Raw genomic sequence first — 26097 nt, 5'->3', positions numbered from 1 at the left:
TTCCGAGGTAGGTAAAATGAGGACCCAGATTGTTGGGGGCAATAAGCTGACTTTGTAATAATGCCGCTTGGGGTGGGGTGGGCGAAAACAGGCATACACATAGAATGAAGGCTATTGCTAAGCACATTGATTTGTGCTTTAGATTGTAAGCCGCCCTGAGTCTTCGGAGAAGGGCAGGATATAAATGGGATTAAAAAAACAAAAAAAGGAGAGAAGCAACCTAGAACTAAGGCGAAATGTGAGAGCAATTAACCAGTGGAATAACTTGCCTTCAGAAGTTGTGGGGACAGGAGGCTAAAGGATATGGTGAACAGTTGTGGGAATTGGGTGTGTCTAGTTCAATGAAGAGAAGGACTAGGGGTTTTGGGATAGCTGTGTTCCAATATCTCAGGGGCTGCCACAAAGAAGAGGGGATCAACCTGTTCTCCAAAGCACCTGAGGGCAGGAGAAGAAGTAACAGATGGAAACTCATCAAGGAGCGATCCAACCTAGAGCTAAGGAGAAATTTCCTGACAGTTAGAACAATTAACCAATGGAATAACTTGCCTTCAGAAGCTGTGTGGGTGATCCATCACTGAAGACTTTCAAAAAAAGACTGGAGCAAAGGGTTGGACCAGAACAAGAAGACCTCTGAGGTCCCTTCCAACTCTGTTATTCTATATTCTATGCCTTCACCCTTTTATGGTCGACTTGGCTCAATACATTTCTGTAATTTTTCTCCAAGAACTCAACCTGGCTATTTTGTCACACTGATAAAGAGGTGCATGGAAGGGAGGAAGAAAGAAAGAAAGAAAGATGAAAGAAAAAGAAAGAAGGCTTGTCGGTATTCTACCAGCCCAACACAAGGAATGCCTTGCATTTGGCTTCATAGAATTCCTGGTCTCCTGTGGTGACCCACATAATTGTTCGACATAAGGCTGGGGTTATTTATTTATTTACGGGCTTTATTTTTATAAACAATGCACTCCCCAAAGAATCTCTGTCTCTTAGCTCTTTGCCCTATATGCTGATCACATTTAATGAAGATCTCCCTCCGGGAATCTTGGTGGCTTCTTTTAAACAACGGGAGTGGTTTCACACCATTTGGTCATTTACCTTATGCCCACTAAAATGTGGTTTCTTTTAAACCAGGATACATTTTGAGCCAAGCACAATCACCCAGTTCACAACTTAAACCAAAAGCTGTGATCTATAAACCACAACTGTTGCTAATTATTATCATCTCAGGGACGCGGTGGCTCAGTGGGTTAGGACGCTGAGCTTGTCGTCAGAAGGTCGGCAGTTTGGCGGGTCGAATCCCGAGTGCCGCGTAGCAGAGTGAGCGCCTGTTACTCGTCCCAGCTTCTGCCAACCTAGCAGTTCGAAAGCACATAAAAATGCAAGTAGAAAAATAGGGACCACTCCGGTGGGAAGGTAACAGCGTTCCGTGCACCTTTGGCGTCTAGTCATGCCGGCCACATGACCATGGAGACATCCTCGGACAAGCGCTGGCTCTTCGGCTTTGAAACGGAGATGAGCACCGGCCCTAGAGTTGGAAACGACTAGCACGCAAGTGCGGGGGAACCTTTACCTTTACTATTATCATCTCTGTGATTTGTTGAATGAGACCTGGTTCATACAGCCTGCCAAGCCAAAAAGTGCTAAGCTTGGTTTAGTAACTTGAATGAATCTAGCTCGTCAGCCATTATTTTTTTCAATTTTTTCCAATTAATTTTCTATTATTACATTGGATTAGTGCTCAATAAACATCGTGTTGTCTGGGTTAATTTCTTTGCTTGACGATACAGCTTACATTCTTAGTCTCTACCCCTTTTTTCCAACCATTGACAAAATAAGTTCCATGTTTAAAAAATATTCTGTTATCTTCTTTCTCTTTGATTCTCAAAGTAAGTCTGTCCACTTCAGCACAGTCCAATATCTTCTTGATTATCTCTTCGTCTAGTGGTGTCTCTTCATTCTTCCAATGCTGAGCAAATACAATCCTCGCTGCTGTTAGTTACGTGCAATGTTAAATATACACTTTGCTTATCAGATTTTTCTCGTATTATACCTAGTAAGAAAAGTTCAGGTTTAAAATCTACATGTTTTCTGAACATCTTTTCTAACCAAACGTGTATTTTTGTCCTTTTTTTTTTGCTTTAACACAGGTCCACCACAAAGGATAATATGTGCCAGATTTTTGGTTATAGCTCATCAGCCATGATTAAGAGGTTTGCATATCCAGGGAAGCCAACCAAGGCATTAACGGATTTTTGCAATGGGCAGTGTTTGGGCTAAATCAGGGGTAGGCAACTTTGGCTCTTTTATGACTCGTGGACTTCAACTCCCAGAATTCCTGAGCCAGCCATGCTGATGGGAAAGGGAGAGGTTTCCAAGCTGAGCCAGGCTGGCTCAGGAATTCTGGGAGTTGAAGTCCACGAGTCATAAAAGAGCCAAGGTTGCCTACCCCTGGGCTAAATGATTTCCAAAGGACTTTCCAATTCTTACATTCTATGATCACTGCTGTTAAATCAGTACAGGTAATCCCTGACTTACAACTGTTCGTTTAGCGACCGCTCAAAGTTACAACAGCACTGGGAAAAGTGACTTATGACCATTTTTCACCGTTACGACCGTTGCAGCATCCCCGTGGTCATGTGATCAAAATTCATACAGTACGTTTGGCAACTGGCATGCATTTATGACGGTTCCTCCATCCCAGGGTCGTGAGATCAACTTTGGTGACCTTCTGACAAGGAAAGTCAACAAGGAAATCAGATTTACTTAACAACCGCGCGGCTAACTTAAACCCTGCAGTGATTCGCTTAAGAACTGTGGTGGAAAAATGGGGCAAAACCCACTTAACAATTCCCTTGGTTAGCAGTGGAAATTTTGGACTTAATTGCGGTTGTGAAGTCCAGGAGTACCTGTAAGTCATTGTTAAGCAAGACCCAGCTTAGCATAATGTGAGAATCTAGTCATAGTGTCCCAGTTCACCTACAATCTTAAAGCATAAGCCATAAACAATACGGGATCCAATCTGGGTCAGTCCCCAGAACCAGAGATTTGTCTTCTGAGCTTTTGGACTGGTGTTGAAGCCCATCCTCAGGGATCTTCTCAAAGTCAGGGCTCCCCAACCCTTGGTCCGTGGACCGGAACCAGGCCAGAAACCGGTCCTCACAAACAAGCGAAGCATCCCATCCATGGGATGCAGGCAGCACACGAAACCACATCCCCTCCGGTCCACGGAAACACCTCTGTCCATGGAAGCGGTCCCTGGTGCCCAAAAGGTTGGGGACCTCTGCTCTAAGTGATACACTACAATGAACACATTTGCAGAATGTGTTCTTCAAACTCCATGGAAACTACAGAACCGTTTGGTTTCAGGGTAGGTCAAGTAACCATCTATCCAGCCCCCCAAATATTTTTCTCCCACTAGAGAGAGAACTTTCCCAGGCCTGATTGCCAAGAATCTTGTAGCTGATGTAACTTGAGAACAACCCATGCACTTCGGACAGTTGTTCTCACCCCAACCGCCTAATAAAGTCAAATTTCTCTTGAATTCAAGCCTGGCTTCTGATGACATCAATGGACACTCCCAGACAGGGTTTTTTTTTTGGCAACAATCCAGAGGCTTTTTTTTTGTCACTCTCTTCTTTCAAGATTTTTTTTTTTTTGGCTTTCCATTCATCCTGCATCCCTTGGGATTTTTTTTCCCCCAATGAGGTCTCTCCTGTCTAACTTTCTGAGATCAATAAAGATCCACCAGGTGCAGCTACTAGTTGGAAAAGCTGTTGGAAGAGAAATTTTTCAGAAAGATCTTTCCTTTCTCACCTCCATTTTTTCTGCATAAGTCTAAGTCTGCTTTTTCACATCGAATATGCTACCCAAATATTTTTCCAGAAAACAACAACCATCCACTGCACTGACTGTTCCTAATTTGCAAAAGTGCAGCAACTGATTCCCAGTTGTTCAACAGAAACCCACCTCCCAGAAGACTACAAATTTATGCACAGATATTTGCTCAGCAGACCACAAATTGATTTAACTCTGAGCCTCGACGTGTCCCAACTGTAAAATGGGATTTTATACTTAAAATGTGGAATGACACAACTCGGCTGCTCTTCAGCATTTCTAGTTAGCACACTGTTAGTCACACCCTAATTGCTTATTTTTTTTATTCTCTAATTTGGACCTTATCCTTTAGAAAGATTTTCCTGAGAATCATTTACAGCAGGGGTCCTCAGTCTTGGCAACTTTAAGACTTGTGGACTTCAACTCCCAGAAAGATTTTAGAAAGATTTTCCTGAGAATCATTTACAGCAGGGGTCCTCAATGTTGGCAAATTTAAGACTTGTGGACTTCAACTCCCAGAATTCTGGGAGTTGAAGTCCACAAGTCTTAAAGTTGCCAAGGTTGAGGACCCCTGATTTACAGCATATTAAAAAAATTACAATCCATTAATCTCTCACTCAGCCTCAGGGCACCTCACCTGTAAAATATGTGTATTTAATATATTTGCCTTTCATCAGTTTGGCACTGAAATCTCCAAATGATAATTCCTCACTGTTGATGGAGCATAAAGAAACTAGCAGAAATTAATTCCTTTAAACTATTGCTGCCTGACCTTCTCCTCATCCCAACATTCTTTCATTATTTTGCAAGTTTTATTGGTTCTCCAGAAACTCAAGACACTTATATGGTGTTCTTCAAATCTACAATGTTAGGCTGAGACAGGGCCCAGTCACCCTCCATGGTTGAAGTTGGATTCGAACCAGGGCCAACGCCATTCTACCACAGGGCCTTTAGATAAGGAATTCCCAGTTCGTTAACTTTTGCTGAGATTTTATGAAAAGCTTCAGGAGTGACACCTCTCAACTCTGATCTTTGTCCACAAGAAAAAGATATCTTACATCATGGAATAAAACAACACGCAGATTCCAAAGCACCGGAAGGCAAGACAAGAAACAATGGATGGAAACTAATCAAGGAGAGATCCAACTTAGAAGTAAGGAGAAACTTCCTAACAGTGAGAAAAATTACTGTTATCAATGGAACAAAAGGAACACGGTGGCTCAGTGGGTTAGGACGCTGAGGTCGTTGATCAGAAGGTCGGCAGTTTGGCGGGTTGAATCCCGAGTGTCGCGTAACAGAGTGAGCGCCTGTTACTCGTCCCAGCTTCTGCCAACCTAGCAGTTCGAAAGCACGTAAAAATGCAAGTAGAAAAATGGGACCACTACGGTGGGAAGGTAACAGTGTTCCGTGCGCCTTTGGCATCTAGTCATGCCGGCCACATGACCACGGAGACGTCCTCGGACAAGCGCTGGCTCTTTGGCTTTGAAACGGAGATGAGCACCGGCCCCTAGAGTTGGAAACAACTAGCATGCATGTGCGGGGGAACCTTTACCTTTACCTTTTATCAATGGAACAGCTTGCCTTCAGACATTTTTAAAAGACTGGACAGCCACTTCACTAAAGTGGTATAGGGCAGAGGTCCCCAACCTTTTGGGCACCAAGGATCGGTTCCGTGGGGAGACGTTTTTCCGCGGACTGGAGGGTCCATGGTTTCATGTGCTGCCTGCGTCCCACGGTTGGGGCTTTGTTTGTTTGTGCGGCCCGGTTGCCAGCATGCCACGGCCTAGTATTGGTCCATGGACTGGCAGTTGGGGACCCATTCTTAAGCAGGGAGTTGGACTAGAAGACCTTCAAAGTCCCTTTCAACTGTAGTCCAATTGATACTGGATCTCAATCTTCATTGGGAATGAACACAGATATAACTGTCCTAAAAGGCTACCTTACCAAAGAGACAGCTGATAAGTGTAAATAAAACTTAGCTCTTCAGAATGTGGAGAAGACAAACAAAAGATAACTCCTCTGCAGAACAAAAACCACAACAACATCCATCCAGAGATGTATGTATCTTCTGAGTTAACATTCAAGAGCTTCCCAAACCTCTAAAAGAATACATTGCAACAAGACCCCCCCCAAATGATTCATTTTACTTTTGCACAAATCATTTGGCATTCCTGCTCAAATTATCAGGAATGAAAGTCAGTGGTGCAGAATAGTTCATGAGACCTTTCTTCGCGGAAAGATCTCAAATTCTGAAAATGCCAGGGCCCTTTTTAACCACATTCAGGGTCATTTTTCTACCCATAAGATACCAAGCCGTTGTTTTATGTTCAGGAAGGGAAAATTATTAAACTCCTGCAAAGTAAACATAGAAGCTATGTCTAATTTGAATTACATTTGTGTCTTTGTGTACGTGCCTGCATGAGTGGGATGGCCCCAACCTTATTAGTCCCCCATAAGGTTTTAAAATCTTGTTTTTTTCCATGAAGGTCTTGATTAGGAGCTAGAAAATGGCGGTGCCGTTTTAGTCAGGGCCTTTGTTTGTGCTGATGGTGTATCTTCTTTTTTTTAATTTTTATTTGGAGTCACATTTGTTAATGCTATGTTAGAGTCATATTTTGTTAGACGGGACATATAAATCAATTTAAGTAATTAAAATGACAAACTCTTTGTTACCTGTGTGCAGTGCAGCGACATAAATATAAAAAGGGAAGCTTCTTTCACACCATTGTGTGTTCTCCTTCCCACCTCCCTGACACTTGTGGCTATGCCACAAGTTGCAGCTCTGCTTGCTTTTTTTAAAAAAAAGAACAACTCAGTTTTCTATTTATGAGTGTGCACCACTTAGAATCATATCAAATCATCAGTTTAACATCTGCTTTCACTGAAAAGAAACCAGAAACACGTTCTTTCCTGCCTATCATTTTCCCACAAGGAATGACTCTTCCTTCGTTTCCTTCGGATGCCCGGCAACTGGCTCACATTTATGACGGTTGCAGTGTCCTGGGGTCACGTGATCACCTTTTGCGAACTTCTGACAAACCAATTCAATGGGGGGGGGGGCAATTCACCTTGTGAACTGTGTTCCAACTTGACAACTGCAGTGATTCTTGCAACAATAGTTGCAACAAAGGTCCTAAAATGGAGCAAAACTCACTTAACAACTGTCTCGCTTAGCAACAGTAATTTTGGGCTCAATTGTGATCATAAGTTGAGGATTACCTGTACTCAGATTCATAGAAAAGTCAGTGTAGGCAACCTTGGCCCTTTGATGACTCGTGGACTTCAACTCCCAGAATTCCTGAGCCAGCCACGCTGAGGGGAAAGGGAGAGGTTTCCAAGCTGAGCCATGCTGGCTCAGGAATTCTGGGAATTGAGGTCCACGAGTCATAAAAGAGCCAAGGTTGCCTACCCCGGAGGAAAAAAGACTTTACGTCAGGACAATGTAAACTGGAGCCTATGACTTTGCTTAAGGAATCAGGTAGTCATTATGCTAATATGGATCATGTTCAGATCGACCCGAGTATGCTAATCCACCTGAGACCTTCTAGCTTCTATTTTCTGACTCCGATGTTCTTTTCAGGAACAGAATGTACCTGCCCTCCCACTAGGTAGAAGAGCATCTGCCGACATCGCATCCTTTTCTGGAACTTGTCCCAACTCCCAAGATCAGCCTAGGGAGGAGTATGAGGATCCATTTAGAGCAGGGATCCCCAACCCCCCCCCCCGGCTGGGACCCACTACCATCCATTTGCAAACGGGCAGGTAAGCGCCCGCAGCTCCACTTACACAAGCAACAGGTGAGCATGGACACGCCTGCTGCTCGTGTGTAACCATTCCCTCTCCCTCCCCCGCTTGCCAGTCCGCAAAGGTTGGGGATCACTGATTTACAGTTTTGAGGATCCAACAGGTCTGGGAATTGAGACCGTTAAAGACAAAAAAAATTCCATTTCAAGATGGTAACTGGGTTCATTCTTCTAATCCATTTGCCCCATTGGTTGCAGGCGGTCTGATGTGCTGGACAAAAATATCCAGCTTGAACTGGTAGCTAAAACTTTTAAAGCTTTAATAGGTTTTTTTTCTTTTCATTAGCAGCCTACAAAAGGCAACGCGGTTGCCAAGATGTTAAAACCTCCTCTCCTCTCCTATGAAGGGTGCTATAAAACTAAAGCAAATGAGCTATTACTCTTTGTGCAATATGCAATGTGGAAGCCCTGGGAAAAGAAATAAAAAATGCATTTGGATTTGTCAGCATCCGGAGCTTTTAAAAATTTAAGAAGGTAAATCGTAAAGATGGGTCAGATTAAGCTTTGGGCCACCATGAATGACCGCGGTCCATGTTCATTCTTAGGGGTTGCTTCAACATCTACAGGGGGAGAGAATAAGGGAATCATGTACACCAGAGCGTTAACCCATTTAGATTAAGCCTGGTTTGGGCCCAGGTTATTTGAATGACATATTTTCTTGGTCACATCAACCTGACCCCTCAGAGCAGGGAGGCTGGAATTGCTCCTAAGGAAGGTCACCTAACAGGACCAAGGAGAATGGCCTTATCTGTGATGGATCTCTCTTTATAGAGCAGAGGTCCCCAACCTTTTGGGTACCAGGGACCGGTTACGTGGAGAGAGGTTTTTCCACAGACTGAAAAGAGCGTGGTTTTTTGTGCTGTCTGCATCCTGTGGATGGGGTTTATCTTGTTTGTGCGGACTGGTTGCTGTCATGCCGTAGCCTGGTACTGGTCTATGGACCAGGGGATGGGGACCCCTGCTATAGAGTATCATCCCTGTGGAGATTAGACTGACCCCCACTTTGACATTCTTTCACAAAATCCTGAAGATCTAGTTTTTGCCAATGGGTCTGAAGACCTCAGAGTGGGATGGTACCCAACAACTGGCTTATTACAGAATAACAGAGTTGGAAGGGACCTTGGAGGTCTTCTAGTCTAACCCCCTGCTCCGGCAGGAAACACTATACCATTTCAGACAAACGGTTGTCCAATGTCTTCTTAAAAACCTCCAGTGTTGGAGCACCCACAACTTCTAAAGAGAAGCTGTTCCACTGATTATTTGTTCTAACTGTCAGGAAATTTCTCTTTAGTTCTAGGTTGCTTCTCTCCTTGATTAGTTTCTATCCGTTGCTTCTTGTCCTGCTTTCAGGTGCTTTGGAGAACAGCTTGACTCCCTCTTCTTTGGGGCAGCCCCTGAGATATTGGAACACTGCTATCGTGTCCCCCCTCATCCTTCTCTTCATTAAACTACACATACCCAATTCCAGCAGCCGTTCTTTATAGATTTTAGCATATATTTTAACAGTATTTTAGCAATAATTTTAGCAATATTGATTGACTGATTGTTGTGGCAGTGTTGGAGGAATTATTGATTTTTATTGTTGTTTATATTAGGCTTTTATCTTTGTAAGTTGCCCAGATTCTCTGAGAGCGAGCTGGGCAGCCATATACATTTTCTTAAATAAATAAGTAAATAAATGATTCTGCGGAGGAATTGGCGCCATGTGGTCTGCACTGCTTGCGCGATGCCGTCCCATGCACATGATGTTATTGTGGGTCCTTCTAGAGGTCTATGCCTGTAGTCCTGGGTGAAACAAAGCTCTGGAGCTTTAATCCAAAGAGCCAGGGAGCTGTTTTTGTCTTTCCTGAACAGCTGCCTTCCACAGCAGACAACAAACATCTTTGCAAAGTGAGGGGAATTTCAAAAGCTGTTCGTAATCCGACATGGTGAATGTCCTAGGGCAGAACAGCAGGAGGAGAAAAAAATAAAACAAAATAGGAGTCTAGAACCAAGGGGGAGGGTGTCAGATGCTCAAAAACCCTTTTTAAAAAGGGCACAGCCAATGTCCCATCGCTTGGCACCAGCAGAGACCATCTGGCCTTAGAATGCTGGGCTTGTTCTGAAAACTGGAACTGCACATGAGCCAGGCTGGCATCGCTTCTGTTTCAGCCAGTAAGCTTAACCTAGCTGTTTTACTTGTGGTTGTGGTGTTTAAAGAAAACAACAACAACAACAAAAAACAGAGAAGAGCAACAAAGATGATCAGGGGACTGGAGGCTAAAACATATAAGGAACGGTTGCTGGAATTGGGTATGTGTAGTTTAATGAAGGGAAGGACGAGGGGGGACAGGACAGCAGTGTTCCAATCTCTCAGGGGCTGCCCCAAAGAAGAGGGAGTCAAGCTATTCTCCAAAGTGCCTGAAGGCAGGACAAGAAGCAACGGATGGAAACTAATCAAGGAGAGAAGAAACCTAGAACTAAGGAGGAATTTTCTGACAGGGAGAACAATTAACCAGTGGAACAACCTGCCTCCAGAAGCGGTGAATGCTCCAACACTGGAAGTGTTTTAAGAAAAGACTTTAATAATAATAATAATAATAATAATAATAATAATAATAATAATAATAATAATAATAATAATAATAATAATGATGATGACACTCTGTCTGGACTTTGTCAAAACATGAAGAATTTCATGGTGTATTTAAAGTTTCTGGCCAGGAAAGCTTGTCACTGAGCTACCAGACAAGATTTGGACAGTGCTCTGAATTCATTAGATTTTCACAGTAGGAAGTGATTATGATAATCAACCTTAAGTTTATTAGCTGCCTTATTCGCTGGTCTATAATCAATCCCATTTTCCAAAGCTAGGTATTATCAGCACTGCTGTGATAATCCAAATCTCCCACCCGTTTTCTCAGTAATTTCTTTGAGCAAAACCATGTTCTTCCTAAATATCCTATTTGTTCAACTGTGGTCACACGTTAAAGTTAAAGTTAAAGTTAAAGTTAAAGTTAAAGTTAAAGTTAAAGTTAAAGTTAAAGTTAAAGTTAAAGTTAAAGTTGTTAAAGTTAAAGTTAAAGTTAAAGTTAAAGGTACGCTGGCTGAGGAATTCTGGGAGTTGAAGTCCATGAGTCTTAAAAGGGTGAAGTTTGAAGACCCGTGTCTTGTAAGGACTGAAACAAAGGTTTGGGAACAAATCCCCCCCCCCCAACTTTGTTCTCTTGAAGTAGGACGCACACACACACACTCATTTCCCATGTGTCATTTGGAACAACTGTCACCGAGAGGCACAGTGCCTTAAATACAACTGGGAACTGAAGCTGTCCTGTCTAGCAACTCTGGAGATCGTTCTCCTCCAATGCTGGGGCATGTTCAAAGAGAACACTTATTATTATTATTATTATTATTATTATTATTATTATTATTATTATTATTATTATTATTATTATTATTATTATTATTATTATTATTATTATTATCATCATCAACAGCACCTTCTCCAGAGAATGCACAACCATCTCTAAATACAATCAAGCAATCCACCAAGCCAGCGAATGGCGTCTTCGGTTACACCAATTAATAGCACTGATTGATTGCCTACTGGTAAAAAAACCCCAGATGCTTACATGAGCTCTCTCAGCAGAAGAGGAAAAACATGAACATCTGCACATCTCCTAAATGCACACCTGTTGCCAGGATTATTCAGAAAGGGGATCTGATCCCTCCAGGCTCAATAACAGAGGAGGAGAGGAAAAGAAAGGAGAAAGGGAAAAGCAAAAGAAAAAGGAAAGGAAAGGTAAACTAAAAGGAAAGGAAAAAGGGGAAGGAAGGAAGGAAGGAAGGAAGGAAGGAAGGAAGGAAGGAAGGAAGGAAGGAAGGAAAAGGGACAAAACGATTCTCACAAAGCTAACAATCTGGAGGTCCATGAATTTAATTCTAGAACCCAGAAGAGTTTCTATCTATGATTCTGACACACAAAATTAATTTACAACCCAAACAACAGTAATCTGGTTAAATGGTTTCCTTTCTCCTCTGTGATGTAAATAGAGTTAGAAAACTTTGGGAAGGAGCCCAACAGCCAATTATTCTGCAATTAGATACTCAGCCCTCTCTTAATTAGGTACGCGAAGGGTGTTTGCAGCAACACCAGAGAAGCAGGTTTTCACTTTACAAGTACCGGTAATCTGTCCCTGATTTTAAGACACAGACCTCTTGTTCACCCATGAAATTAGCTACTTATTCTGCAACCTTTATTTTCCAAATAAATAAATAAATAAATAAATAAATAAATAAATAAATAAATAAATAAGTAAGTAAGTAAGTAAGTAAGTAAGTAAGTAAGTAAGTAAGTAAGTAAACTCTCGCAACTTTTTGAAGGACAGCTGATCTCCAAGAACTATGCTGGGCTCTGTTTCCCCAAAATGCAGGTGGGACCACTTCCAAAATGCGAATTGAATTTACATTTTAATTTGGTTTAATATAGCTAATGTGGTTATTCTCCATGCACTACATCAACGGTCCCTTCTGTCACACTGAAAGTTATTTGAAGTCACATTTGTCCTCTTTTTCAAAAGAAGAGTTATCTCTCTACCCTTGGCAGCAAATTCCAACAGAAAGTTACAAGTTGTGTGAAGCACACACTCTTTTTTTTCCTTTCCTCGCTTCTGTTTTTTTTTGGGGGGGTGTAACTTGGCAGGCCCATCATTTTAAAAAAAAACATCTTTGGGAGTCAATGTACAAATAAGTAAGCAAGTAAGTAAGTAAGTAAACAAACAAATGAAGATGATGATGATGATAATTCCTCTCTTCTTCTTTCCTTCTCTTCATTTTATCCACCACCTGTTCCAAGCCACATGGATTCCCACCACTCTCTTCTCACACCACTCAAAACTTTTTTTAAAAAATTGTCTTACATCCAGAGTGTTTGGAATAGAATTTCCTGTGGTCCACCCCCAAAAGGTATATTGTATGAAGAGCGGATAATGAGAAATATTATAGAATCCCTTTCTCTAGCAGAGGCAGTAGGTCTAGACCAGAGGTCTGCAACCTTGACAACTTTAAGACTTGTAGACTTCAGCTCCCAGAATTCCTCAGCCAGCATAGCAAGTGTGCACAATCCTTGGCAAAGCCCCACCTTTGCATTCATGCAATTATTTCTTAATTGTAAAGAGGCGCAAAGCGAGGTAGAGAACTTCCACTAAGCAAGCAAAAAGGATGAACTTTAGGTGGACTCAGAACAAGTGTCGGTAACTTTGTGTAGCTCCTTCCGAATACCAGATTCTAGAGAAGCTTTTCTCAAACTTGGCAACTTTGAGATGTGTGGACTTCAACACACATCTAAAAGTTGCAAAGTTTAAGAAACATTGGTCTAGTCTAGACTTAGAAGGTCTGTCACTGGAGGCTTTCAAAAAGAGATTGGACAACCATTTACCTGAAATGATGTAGGCTCTCCTGCCTAAGCAGGGGGTTGGACTAGAAGACCTCCAAGGTCCCTTCCATCTATTCTATTCTATTCTATTCTATTCTATTCTATTCTATTCTATTCTATTCTATTCTATTCTATTCTATTCTATTCTATTCTATTCTATTCTATTCCATTCCATTCCATTCCATTCCATTCCATTCCATTCCATTCCATAGGTGCAAAGTCCCTTACAACTCTATTATTCTATATTCTGTATGTGTCACATATACATACTGTGACTTGTATGCTCTTATTTTTCTGCATTGTGTTAGTCTAGCTACTGGGGCTTTGTTCACCATTGTTCTTCTTTAAGGAAAGGTGCAAACCCAGATAACTGTGGCTTAATCAGCAAAGATGATAGGTAGGTAGGTAAAATGAGGTAGGTAAAATGAGGACCCAGATTGTTGGGGACAATTAAGCTGACTTTGTAATAATGCCGCTTGGGGTGTGTGTGAAAGCCCTAATAAGCAGGCATATACATAGAATGAAGGCTACTACTAAGCTTGTAAGCCGCCCTGAGTCTTCGGAGAAGGGCGGGATATAAATGTAATAAATAAAATAAATAAAAAGATGCCTAAATAAACCACAGATTAGCAAGACCAGATCCAGTCCTTGAAAGTATCATTTCAGCAGAGAAAAGGAAACCTTCACAGGTGGTCCTTGACTTACAACATTTCATTTAGTGACCGTTCAAAGTTACAACAGTATTGAAAAAAGGGACTTATGACTATTTTTCATACTTGCGACCGTTGCAGCATCCCTGTGGTCACGTGATCAAAATTCAGACACTTGGTAACTATCTCACATTTATGACCCTTGCAGCATCTTGGGGTCACGTGATCCCCTTTTGCGGCCTTCTCACACACAAAGTCAATGGGGAAGCCAGATTCACTTAACAACTGTGTTACCAACTTAACAACTGCAGTGATTCACTTAACAGCTGTGACAAGAAAGGTCATCAAATGGGGCAAAATTAAGAAAAGTTTTGTTTAGCAACAGAAATGTTGGGGTCCATTGTGGTCATAGGTTGAGGACCACCTGTATAAAGGAAGAGATTTGGAAAGCTTCATTTCTGCATGTCGAGATTTTTTTCAAAGTCAGGAAAGCAGAAGCAGCAGAAATCTGGCAAAATGTAAGGGGAAAAAAAGGAGACAAGCCTTTTTAAAGCATTTTGTTCAAGTATTTTGTCGTCCTGCAGGGATTCGCTTAACCTTTTAAAAAATACACTTTGTGGCTTTTCTCAACTGCCTTATCGTTTTACTTGAAAGGGTTAGCACATCAGGACCGATTTTATGCATCACGTGACTGGGTAGTTTAATCATGATTTTATTGAGTTCATTATTATTGCCTACCTTTGCATGACACACAGATCATAAATCATGGATTGCAAGTCACATTTTTACACGAGTCAATAAAGCCCAAGTCAAATGTGTGAACAAGAAAATTGTGGTTTTCACTGAGCCTGGTTCCCCCCCCAAAAAAAGAGATTAATTTTTTTTAAAAAAAAATCCTATTAAGCACAGCACTATGGAGGAAATCTCCGTTTCGTTCACTTGTGTCGGACAAACATTCACCCCTCCCCCACCCAAAGTCCTGTTTACTAGAGCTGTCAAATCTGGGCTGCAAACAATAGGGTGAGAGTTAGATGGCAGCAAAGAGAATACAGAACTTCTGCATTTGTGGCCCCCTAGTGGCCAACTGGAGTGCTACAGTCCTGATCTGGTAGTACTGTACAGTTCTGTGCCGCTGTATGCACTTCTCTTTTTGCTAGTTTCATGTGGATTAATATTCCAATATAAATCATAGGGCTTTGGAGTGCTGGACGTACTTTTAAAACTTTACTGCAACTTTTTGAATTTTTACTTGACAATGAAGTCCCTAGGAAATGAATGGCACTTACAGGTAGAAATATCTAAAGCCAAACTGATTGCCTTCCACAGCCATGAGGATTGGCAACTTTAAATAATTTTCATAACTAACTTTGCTCCTAATGTGCATTCAAACAGCCACATCCCTTCCTCTCACGCTCACAGTTCCCTGCATCAACCCAAATCTACATAAACCAGCCACGCAAAAATATAACGAAAACAACAGATGTAACAGCAACGTGAGTTTATGGGCTGGATTTCAATAATGTATTAAATGTCTTGTAGAAAATCTGCTAATCGTTTAAAAATCATTGAACTCTAATTATTAAAGATCTGCCTTTATGCAAGGAAGTGGAAGAGTTTTATTTTTTTTGTTTTTTTTAAATAGAAAGAGACTCTAACCAAGCTGAGATTTGTTGGTCAAAGTACTAAAGCAGTTAACAATTTACAAAGTTGTGCTAAGGTGGGCCAGTGTAAAAGGCTTGCAAACCAAACAGTAGGAGGAAAAGAATTTTGAGGGGAACCAGACGCTGACTTGATAACCAAACCTGCTCTTCTATTTGATCTACTTTGACATTCTGGATCAGAAAAAAAAAGAAAAGAAAAGTATACAGTTGTAATATTGTCCAAGGGTTTGACAGATTCTATTTTCCCAACCAATCTTTCCCAACTTGCTGCCCACATCCCAGAATTCCCTGGTCGACATGGGCATTACTGAGAATTCTGGGAGTTGGAAGTCCCCACATCTGGAAGTAACCAAGGTGGAGAAGCAACTGACCACAACTACCAAAAAGGTCACAGGAAGGTGACTTGCTACTACAAGCCATCTTGGCCCACTTGATTTTGTCACCATGAATTTTAAGCTTCTCTAAAATTTACCTCTGCCGTAACAAAGAGAGGAGAGGCGGGGGGGGGGTTGGGGGGGGAGAGGAGGAGGAAACAAACACTTTCCTGCAATTAGATTTCTCTACTTGCCTGGGTATTCCATACCATACCAGGTATATACAAAAAGAGGAGAAGGTCAAAGAACATGAGGCAGACCAGAAGAGAGACAACGTCAAAGACACACTACTACAACGGCACGAAATAACAACGGTTGAGGCCACCAGAAGACTAAGAACTGGAGTTTCGTGTCTTCCTTGACACTCAAAGTGGTAAAAGAGGAAGTTAAGAAGATAAAGTTTTAGAACAGAATAGAGTTGGAAGGGACCTTGGAGGTCTTCTAGTCCAGCTCCCTGCTCAGGCAGGAATCCCTATACCATTTCACACAAACGGCTATCCAATCACTTCTAAAGCACCCACAACTTCTGGAGGCAAGTCATTCCACTGATTAATTGTTCTAACTGCTGGGAAGTTAGCTTTTTGCCAGTGGCTCATCTGAATATTTTAAAACTTTTCCCAGCCCCCCCCAACTCCCCCTAAAAGAGACACACGGAAGGCAGTAAAAGCAAAACCTTGCATTCCTTGCAACAAAATATCCTAACACAGCAACTTTCAAAAAATAAAATAATAAAATAAAATAAACGCTTGCCAAAGATCCTTGAGAAAGATCCAAGAGAAATCCAGTCTCAAGGCCACGGCGATAAGGCAGTGAAACAGCTTTTTCAGTCAAGGATAGAACGAAAATCGCCTTTATTGAGTAGAGCATGATTCTTGTGGACACATCCGTGCAGCCTTCTTCGCAAAGAGAGGGCTTCAGTGGACACTAAATGAATTACTGTAAGTCGAGGATTACCTGTGTAAGGTTGGGATCATGAGACCACAAGACCTTATCCTTAAAGGCTGCCAGCTGGGCTGATCTTTATTTATTCATTTGTAAAACATATTAGATAAAGTTAATAAAGTTAAATGTGTTAACTTTTTCCCTGTGATTCTCACTTTGAGGATGTTCCAGAAGGTGTTTTTTTTTTAAACCTGGCTGTTCTCCCATGCCTTGGGGGAGAGCCCCATTCTCTGTGTTTTTGCAATATACGTAATGCATATTTTGCCTAGATATACGTGGTCTTTTCTGTCCTTTTATTGTTTGTACTCTGTTAAAATGTAAGCCTTCCGGAGTCACTTTGGAGTCGGGCTGCCTTTAAGTCTGCGCTTCTCAAATGTTTTCCTTCGTTACCCAAGCAGCTTATCAGAAAGTCTCATCAAGCTTCAAGGACAGCTGGCAAGTCCCTTCCATCAACAGCGCTGTAGCTGTGAATGCTCGCTGAACGAAGAGTCACAACTTGAGGACTCCCTCAAAGCCACTGTTGCTGAATGCCCTTTACGTCGTTGTAACAAATTCCCACTGGTAACCGCATCTGTTTTCATCTTAAAAGCAATGTTTTGGGAGGTTTCCATTTTAGTACGTGTAACGATCAGATGGTTGGCAGTTTGGCGGGTCGAATCCCGAGTGCCGCGTAACAGAGTGAGCGCCTGTTACTTGTCCCAGCTTCTGCCAACCTAGCAGTTCGAAAGCACGTAAAAATGCAAGTAGACAAATAGGGACCACTACGGTGGGAAGGTAACAGCGTTCCGTGCGCCTTTGGCGTCTAGTCATGCCGGCCACATGACCACAGAGATGTCCTCGGACAAGCGCTGGCTCTTCGGCTTTGAAACGGAGATGAACACTGGCCCCTAGAGTTGGAAACGACTAGTACGCATGTGCGGGGGAACCTTTACCTTTACCTTTTTAACAATCTTTAAGTCAATTTAAATCTCTGTGTCACGATGGGGAATGGATTTGTGTGTGATTACCCAAAGAAAGACCACTTCTAACCAATTTGGGGCAACATAATGGCTTGGGTCTGGATTATCTAAGGGAGCACCTGCTGCCAGCATCAAGTTCCCATCGTCCTGTGCGCTCCCACAGGGAGGGCCTTCTCAGGGTGCCGCTGGTTAAGGAGTGCCGGCGGGTGATCCCCAGAGGGAGGGCATTCTCTGTGGGCGTGCCTGCCCTTTGGAATGATTTACCTGTGGAACTTCGGACCGCCCCCGATCTGCGTACATTTTGCCGGGACCTGAAAACCTGGTTTTTTGATCTATCAGGCCTGGACTGAAGGGGTTTTAGCTTTTTAAATATTGTTTTAATTGTTGGGCTTAATTAATTTAATCTATTTTAATTTTATATTATCTTGATATTGTATTTTATGCTGCCCTGTAAACCGCCCTGAGTCCTTTGGGAATAGGGCAGTATAAAAATCTAATTAAATAAATAAATAAATAAATACCCAGGTTTTAATTCTAATAAAAGAGTAAAGTAAAAGAAAAGCTGACTCCAGGGGATGCTGCTCATCTCCATTTCCTTGCCAAGGCAGCCAAGCATTGTCTGAAGACATTTGCAGGGTCGTGTGGCCAGCATGACTGCATACTGAGATACACGGAACACAGTTACCTTCTCACCAAAGCGGTACCTATTTATCCACTCGCGTTGCATGACTTCAAACTGCTAAGTGGACAGGAGCTGGAGCAAGGAACAGGAGCTCACCCCGTGACGCGGTGCTTGGGGCTCGAACCTGAGCTGTAAGCTTTCCAGCTGACAAGCTCAGCTTCTTTAATCGCTGAGCCAGAATAACAAATCCCTTAAAGCGGGCTAACAAGCAAGAGCCACAGGATCAACCTAAAAGGCCAAACAGGTTTCATAATAATCATAATCATAATAGTAAAGTTGGAAGGGACCTTGAAGGTTATCTAGTCCAACCCCCTGCTCAGGCAGGAAACCCTATACCATTTCAGAAAAATGGCTGTCCAGTCTCTTCTTAAAAACTTCCAGTGTTGGAGCATTCACCATTTCTGGAGGCAGGTTGTTCCACTGGTTAATTGTTCTAACTGTCGGGAAGTTTCTCCTTAGTTCTAGGTTGCTTCTCTCCTTGATTAGTTTCCACCTGTTGCTTCTTGTCCTTCCTTTGGGCGCTTTGGAGAATAGCTTGACTCCCTCTTCTTTGGGGCAGCCCCTGAGATATTGGAACACTGCTATCATGTCCCCTCTCATCCTTCTCTTCATTAAACTAGACATACCCAATTCCAGCAAACCGTTCCTTATATGTTTTAGCCTCCAGTCCCCTAATCATCTTTGTTGTTCTTCTCTGTACTCTTTCCAGAGTCTCAACATCTTTTTTACATCGTGATTTGCATCCGCTGATGCCAGTCCCCAAACTGATTAATGTTTTTCAGTTGCTCATGGACATTGGGGGGTTGCATCTGGAGCTGCAGAAAAACCCTTGCAGATGTTGTTGTGCCATTTCATTTCTTAGGGATTGAAGACAAGGACAAACTGGTTAAGCCCTGCTCACCCATTTTTAATTAAGGCTTCACTGAAGTGCACAATGGCCACATTTGCACAACGCATTTAACAGGATGGAATTATTTCCACTTTCTGGGCGTGCCTAATACTTTCAACCACATGTGAATCCAACTAACAATATCTGCAGTGAACGATAATGACGCTACAATACCCAGTGATAAGAGTGCACAAAAGCCACCATTATCTATTTGCATCCTGCTCTCGGACACAAGTCACAGGGATTGCATGAGGATGCTGCCAGACTCATTTGATCTGTAAATGATTAGCCACATTAAACCTTAGTTCAATGGTGTGACACTGGACACCAGCTGATATTCAACCTTAAAAAAAAGATAAGATGGCAAAGAAGACCTCGAATCAAGCTGTACTCTGAATGACTTTAGAAACAAGGCCATATGGGAGGGGGGGAAATGGTGGTGAGAATGGCTTCATGTTGTCTAAATCTGTGTGCTCTCCTCTCCAACTTTCCAGCCTAGCTTACAACCCTGGGATTCTCTAGCAATCTCTCCTTCAAATATTATACATATCTGATCTGACCCTACAGAGATTCCAGACCGGACAAGGCCAGCCACTTGCTTACACAACTTCCTTATTCAAGGAATCAGAAATCAGAATAACAAAGGAAGGGACTTTGTCCAACTTCCTGCCTGAGCATGAGACTTTACTCCATTCCAGGCAAATGACTGTTACAATCTTTTCTTGAAAACCTCCAACGATGGAGCACCCACAGCTTCTGGAGGCAAGCCGTTCCACCCGTTAATTGTTGTCGCTGTCAGGAAATTTCTCCTTAGCTCTAGGTTGAATCTTTCGTGGATGAGTTTCCATCCTTGTCCTGCCCTCAGATGCTTTGGAGAATAGGTTGACCTCCCCCTCTTTTCTTTGACAGCCCTTCAAATATTGGAACACTGCTATCATGTCCCGCCTAGTCCTTCTCTTCATTAAACTAAAAAGGTAAAGGTAAAGGTTCCCCCGCACATGCGTGCTAGTCGTTTCCGACTCTAGGGGCCGGTGCTCATCTCCGTTTCAAAGCCGAAGAGCCAGCGCTTGTCCGAGGACGTCTCCGTGGTCATGTGGCCAGCATGACTTAGATGCCAAAGGCGCATGGAACGCTGTTACCTTCCCACCGGAGTGGTCCCTATTTTTCTACTTGCATTTTTACGTGCTTTTGAACTGCTAGGTTGGCAGAAGCTGGGACGAGTAACAGGCACTCACTCTGTTACACGGCACTCGGGATTCGACCCGCCAATCTGCCAACTATCTGATCGACAAGCTCAGCGTCCTAACCCACTGAGCCACCACGTCCCATTCACTAGACTAGACATGCATAATTCCTGCAACCGTTCATCCTATGTTTCTCCCTAATCAGCTTTGTTGCTCTTCTCTACATTCTTTCTAGTTTCAACATCATGGTAACCAAAAATGGGATGCAGTACTTCAAATGTAGTCTTACCAAAGGTATTAACACTTCACATGATCTTGATACTATCTCTCTGTTGAAGCAGCCTAAGACTATCAGCTATGCTGGCTGATACTTAAGTGGTTGTTTACTAAAACTCCTAGATCCCTCTTCACAGTAATTGCTATTGAGGCAGGTGCCACCTATTCTGTACCCGTACATTTGTTTTTTTCTTGCCTAAGTGTAACACTTTTCTCACTACAATTGCATTTTGTCGGAAAGGCCCAGTGTTCAAGTCTGTCAAGATCTTCAGCAGTGTTAGCTATTCACAAATGAAGGCGAATGTACATGTCCCAGGATAATGCTGCAGGATCCAATCTGGGTCGGGTCACCGGGACCAGACATTTAGTCTTCCCAGCTTTTGGACACGTGCTGGAGCCCATCCTCAGGGAACTTCTCTCTAGCAGAGGGTGTGCTGTTCTGTGAGTGGCATTTATATGGTCCCTGGTGTATGTGGCTTTTTAGATGTTGATTGAGGTATGTTGATGGCTGGCTTTTAAGTCGTTGGCTGTCATTTGCTTGTGCTGCCCAGCCTTCACCTTCTAAGTACTTGAAAAACTGGTGGTAAATCAGCATTCCTGTTGACTGACAAGGGGCCGTTTCCCAGGCTTCATCCACTTCATCCCAGGCTGTTTTTGTGCCTGCTCACCCAACAATTTTAGTAGCTGCGAAATTGAATGTTGGCTATTTCCCCAAACTTAGTGTCGTCTGCAAATTTCACTAGTTCCCTTTCTACCCCACTCTTCTAAATCAGCTACAAAGATGTCGGAGAGCACTGGGCCTAAGACAGGACCTTGGGGCGCCCCATTGAAAACTAAGCTCTCTTATGTCTCTTTGAAGGAGGCAAGGTTTACTCTATCTTCATAAAGACAGCTGATAAGCCAAGAGAGCTATCTGGTAGATTTTAGCAGCCTAAATGGAAGTATGTGTGACAGACCCCAACCTTCCAAGTGTCCATATTCTTAGATTGTATTCATTGTTAATTGGTTCCAGGAGGCACGCTGAGTGCAGGTAATCCTTGACTTACAACCGTTTATTTAGTGACTGTTCAAAGTTACAACGGCCCTGAAAAAAGTAGATCCAGTAGTTTTTGGCCATCTGAAAAAGCTCTGTTGAGCTCAACATCAGTTCATCACTGTACAGTTACAGAATACTCCCACCTGATTTTTTTTAAAAAATATTTGCACGCAATCTCATATCACTGGGAATCTACTGCTACTGACTTTGAAACATTTGACTCCAATCATTTAATCACTTCCAGCTCTACAGAATAGCAGGAGATCAAAAAGCTACAATTTAAGGATCCTGGAGAAAGCCTGCAATTCTCCCTTTCCTTTCCTGCATGGATCGCGATGGAGAAGCTCCCCAAAAGAATCAGAATTATTTTTTTTGTTGTTGTTTCCCTCATTCTCCAGAGAGTGGCCATCCAAATTCAGATCCCCCAGCCCTTTGAGGAATTCAGGTCACTGGAAACTGAAGCTTGAGCAACTAATGATCCACTCAACACAACCATCATCACTGGTTTCCTCCTTTCCCAAATACATAGATCACTTTTCCCCCCAAATCTAATTACAGAACCTACATCCAGAGTGAACCCAACCATACATGTTGGTTTCATACAGTTTGAGAGAAATCCATGAAAATGAAAACCAAGCCAGGCAAGATGGTCCATCAGCATGAATACTGAAGATCCAGAACCCATCCACCTTGGAGGCTTCACGTCTATGCCAGAGGCCATCATACCAGCAACTGCCACGCTCAACTAGGCTGTTAAGCAACAGGCTTGGTCAGGGGTCTCCAAACCTGCCAACTATAAGACTTATGAACTTCAGAATTCCCCATTCAGCATGGAGAATTGGGAGCTGAAGTCTGTAAGTCTTGAATTTGCTAAGTTTTGGACTCCTGCGAGCTAAGTATATCTTCCGTCTCTCTCATGAGTTCATTTGCATTAGAAGCTACACATTTGAGGCAGCCTTGCCCTCTAAACGTGAGATGCCAAGGCAACTGCAAGTCAGAGAGATCCTTCAAGGCTATGTATCCTTCAACAACTCATGCCAAGGACTGACACTTTATTGTTTCATCACCAAGTCTCTAATCTCGCATTATCTGTCACCACAACTTTCTCAGGGAGTCACACGAGTCCTAAACGTTATGCATGGCTAAGAGCTTTGTTAATATGAGGTCCACCTTTTCTGTACTTGAAGACTGAAAAGAATCAAATAGCCTCCAGAGACGATATTATAACGAAGAACTTTACAAGTGTCTCCTTGGCTCCCCTCATATACCCATCAAGCTAACATTACTGGGTTAACTTTGTCCAGCCAGGAGTCTTCTAGATGTTCTTAGATAAGAATTCCTTTCAGCACCACGCAGCTGATGGGAACTGTAGTCCACACACAACTAGTTCATACACAACTAGAGGGCAACAGATTTGGGAAGACAGAGCTTTTGTGCTTCTCTCCAGAACCATGCTTTGCAGGGCAGCCTTCTAAAGCCAAAGGTATACTGCTTTTCCACATGGAAGCCCTTCTATCTAGTCACTGCAGCTGCCACTGAGGTCTTTGCTTGCTAAGAATAATGTGAGGCAACCCCCCCCCCAACATCTGGAAGGCACATTTGAATGCTGCGGGAAGCAGCTGTTCGATTTCCTTAACCAGGGAAGAGAAACCAACCCAAGGGAATTAATCCGAGGAAGGGGGAAGTTGATGTGGATCCCCTGCCATCTTGTAAACGGAGCAAGTGTTTTGTTTGTGGTCTTTTCCTTCCCCCCCCCTCCCAAGCCATTTTCCAATTGCAATTTTTGTTCTACGCTATCGGCCCTTGGCAGCTCCCCCAGGGATTCTTCTCTCGCAGCAGTTTCTGGAACCAGGCCGGATGGATCGCGGATCCCCTTTCTAGATCTAACTATAACTAACCCGCTTCAAACTGTACTTGGGGGGGGGGCACGGTTTGCGCTGCGGGAACTACCAACTCCAGCTCCGCGCACGCCGCTTCTCAACGCCTTCAAAGGATGCCACGAAACCGGACCGGGACCGGACCTGGACCGGCTGGCCGTCTGGGCGGTCTCCCGGCACTTCTCCTCCGCGCCAGGCGGCAGCGGCCACCCTGCCCGCCTCCCGCCCTCGCCAGTGGCCGCCGCCGCCGCCTCCCTCCCCGCACACACCTGTTTGGAGCCATCACCGAGAAGGAAAGCCGCGAGGCTTGCGCGGATTCTCCGCCACCCGGGCCGTGCGCGCGGTCCTCCTTCCAGGGCCGCGGCCCCGTTCCCTTTTCTGGGCTACCTCCGTGCCCCCCCCCCTGCCCCCAAATCGGTTCTTCCCGAACCTCGCAGCCAGCCAGCCAGCCAGCCCTTTCTGGGCGCGCTCCCTGCGGGCGCTTGGCCCGGCTCCTCTGCGCCCCTTCTCCAAGGAGAGCCTTTCCCGGGCAGCGGGCGACCGCTTGGGGAGCAAGAGAAGCCCGGCCCTCCGGGCTCCGGGGGGGGAGGTTTACCTTGCACCGCCGCCGAGGTCCGCAGCAGCAGCAGCAGCAGCAGCGCCCAGCCCGGCGGCGCCATGGGAGCCGGCGGCGGAGAAGGCAGCCGAGAAGCGAGGCGGCCTCCGGAACCCCTGCTTGGCGGCGGGGGTCTGCTTTCAGACGGGCGCGCGAGCCGGGGCCGGGCTCGTTCGCCCCTCCATCGCCATCTTGTGTGAATGCGAGAGGGACCCCGCGAGTTGCACACCCACCCACCCACCCGCCCTTCCCGCCAGCCCGCCCGGTCCCTTGCCTTACACACGCGCGCGCAGGCACACACACAAACGCGCGCGCAGGCACACACACACACGCGCGCACGCACTCCCCAAGTCCCGATTGAGGAGTTCGCTGGAGATGCCCGCGCCTCCTCCTCCTCCTCCTCCAGCTCCGCTCGCTCGGCAGAGCCGCCCCCCGCCCGCCTTCCTCGCCGCGGAGGAGACGGCCAGATGGGTCCCCTCCGGGCTGGGGAGGGGACTGGGCCAGAGCCAAGGGGGGGGGGGAGAAGCAAGCCAAGAGGAGGAGAAGATGGGGGGGGTGGTGGTTTCCGACGTGCCGGACTTGGGGCGCAAGGCGGAAGCTGGCCGGTCGCCTGGCCCTGTTGGGGCAAAACTTTGGTTGCCTCTGGAGCCGCCCCGCCGTCTCTTTCTATCTCTGGGCTGGCTGGAAGTCTGGAGCGCGGAAGGTGGTTGCGCGCCAGGCTCCGGTTTCGCGAGGAAATCCAGCCCTGGCTGGGGCGAAGGACGGAGGGGATCCCAGCTGAGTGGGTCCCAAGAAGCGGGATTTCGAGGGAAAGGCGGGATTCCGCTTTGGGGGCCGGTGGGGGTGGGGGTGGTTGGAAAGTGGGGGGAGCTGTCACTGAAAGACAGACCGGGTCCCTAACGGGTTCAAGCTCTGTAACGGGGAGGGGAGGGGGAGGAAAGAGAATTTTCTGACTGCAAATCGGGGTGGGGGCATTCACGGACCTTCCTTGCAACTGCTCAGCCCACCCCCTCTCCAAATAAAGGACTTTCCCTGAAAGGAGAGTTTCGGAAAAATTAGCCAAGAAGTCTGCATATTTAATTGCCAAGGTCTCAAAGGTCTGTGTGAATATTCTGATTTGTCATAGGAGCCTCTCGCCTGCAGACCCCAGTTTTGGAGACTGTTTTCCCAGGTTGCTCTCAGACCAGAAGTCCACTCTGGGGCACGAATATTCTGAAGACTTGGAGCGATGGCCAGAAGAATAAGAGAAAGGACACCAAACAGCCTTAGCAGTTTCCCAGAAGGAAGGTGTGCTGATCTAAAACCTCTTATTTTAATGCTACTAAGACAGGGGTCCCCAACCTTTTGGGCACCAGGGACCAGTGCCATGGAGAAAGGTTTTTTCCATGGACCAGAGAGGGTGTGGTTTTGAATACTGCCTGCATCCAGAGGATGGAGCTGTGCTTGTTTGTGCGGCCCACTTGTTGGCATGCTGCGGACTGGTGCCAGTCCACCGACCAGAGGTTGGGAACCCCTGTGCTAAGAGATTCTAGATCAGCACACCTTCCTTCTTGGGAAATTGTGCCACTGAAGATCCCTGCGACCTTCTCCAACATTGCTGCCTTCCATCCTGGTTGGGAATTCTGGGAACTGGAATTTAGCAGAATCCTGGACCTGTCCCTGCAGCTTTTTAGGCTACATTTCCAGAAAAGGTGCGCCATTGTCTCTTCTGGGGCTGAGAGAGGGTGACTGGCTAAAAGATGCAAGCTGGCTTGCCTGCCTAAGGTGGGACTAGAACTCACAGACTCCTGGTTTCTAGCCTGGTGCCTTAACCACTAGACCAAACTGGGTCTCCCCTGGAAAAACGTCCAAATCAATAGCAATAGCGCTTAAACTTATATACCGCTTCACAGTGCTTTACAGCACTCTCTGAGCGGTTTACA

At 44.6% G+C, this 26097-nt stretch overlaps 1 protein-coding gene across 1 annotated transcript in view; it reads right to left on the bottom strand.

The window, feature by feature from the left end:
• The window catches only part of IGDCC4 (immunoglobulin superfamily DCC subclass member 4), a gene marked incomplete at its 3' end in the record, with an annotated part of 80076 nt that extends 55740 nt beyond the window's left edge, over positions 1-24336 (bottom strand). The window contains 1 exon segment of the mRNA XM_081337606.1: positions 24176-24336. Coding sequence (XP_081193732.1) covers positions 24176-24239 — 64 coding nt within the window. The 5' untranslated portion in view covers positions 24240-24336.
• Positions 24337-26097: the final 1761 nt, after the last annotated feature.

This window comes from Vipera berus (genome assembly GCF_964194415.1).
Source record: "Vipera berus genome assembly, chromosome: 12".
NCBI classification, from domain to species: Eukaryota; Metazoa; Chordata; class Lepidosauria; order Squamata; family Viperidae; genus Vipera; species Vipera berus.
The sequence above is the reverse complement of the archived record's forward strand: the minus strand, read 5'-3'. Positions and strand labels throughout refer to the sequence as shown.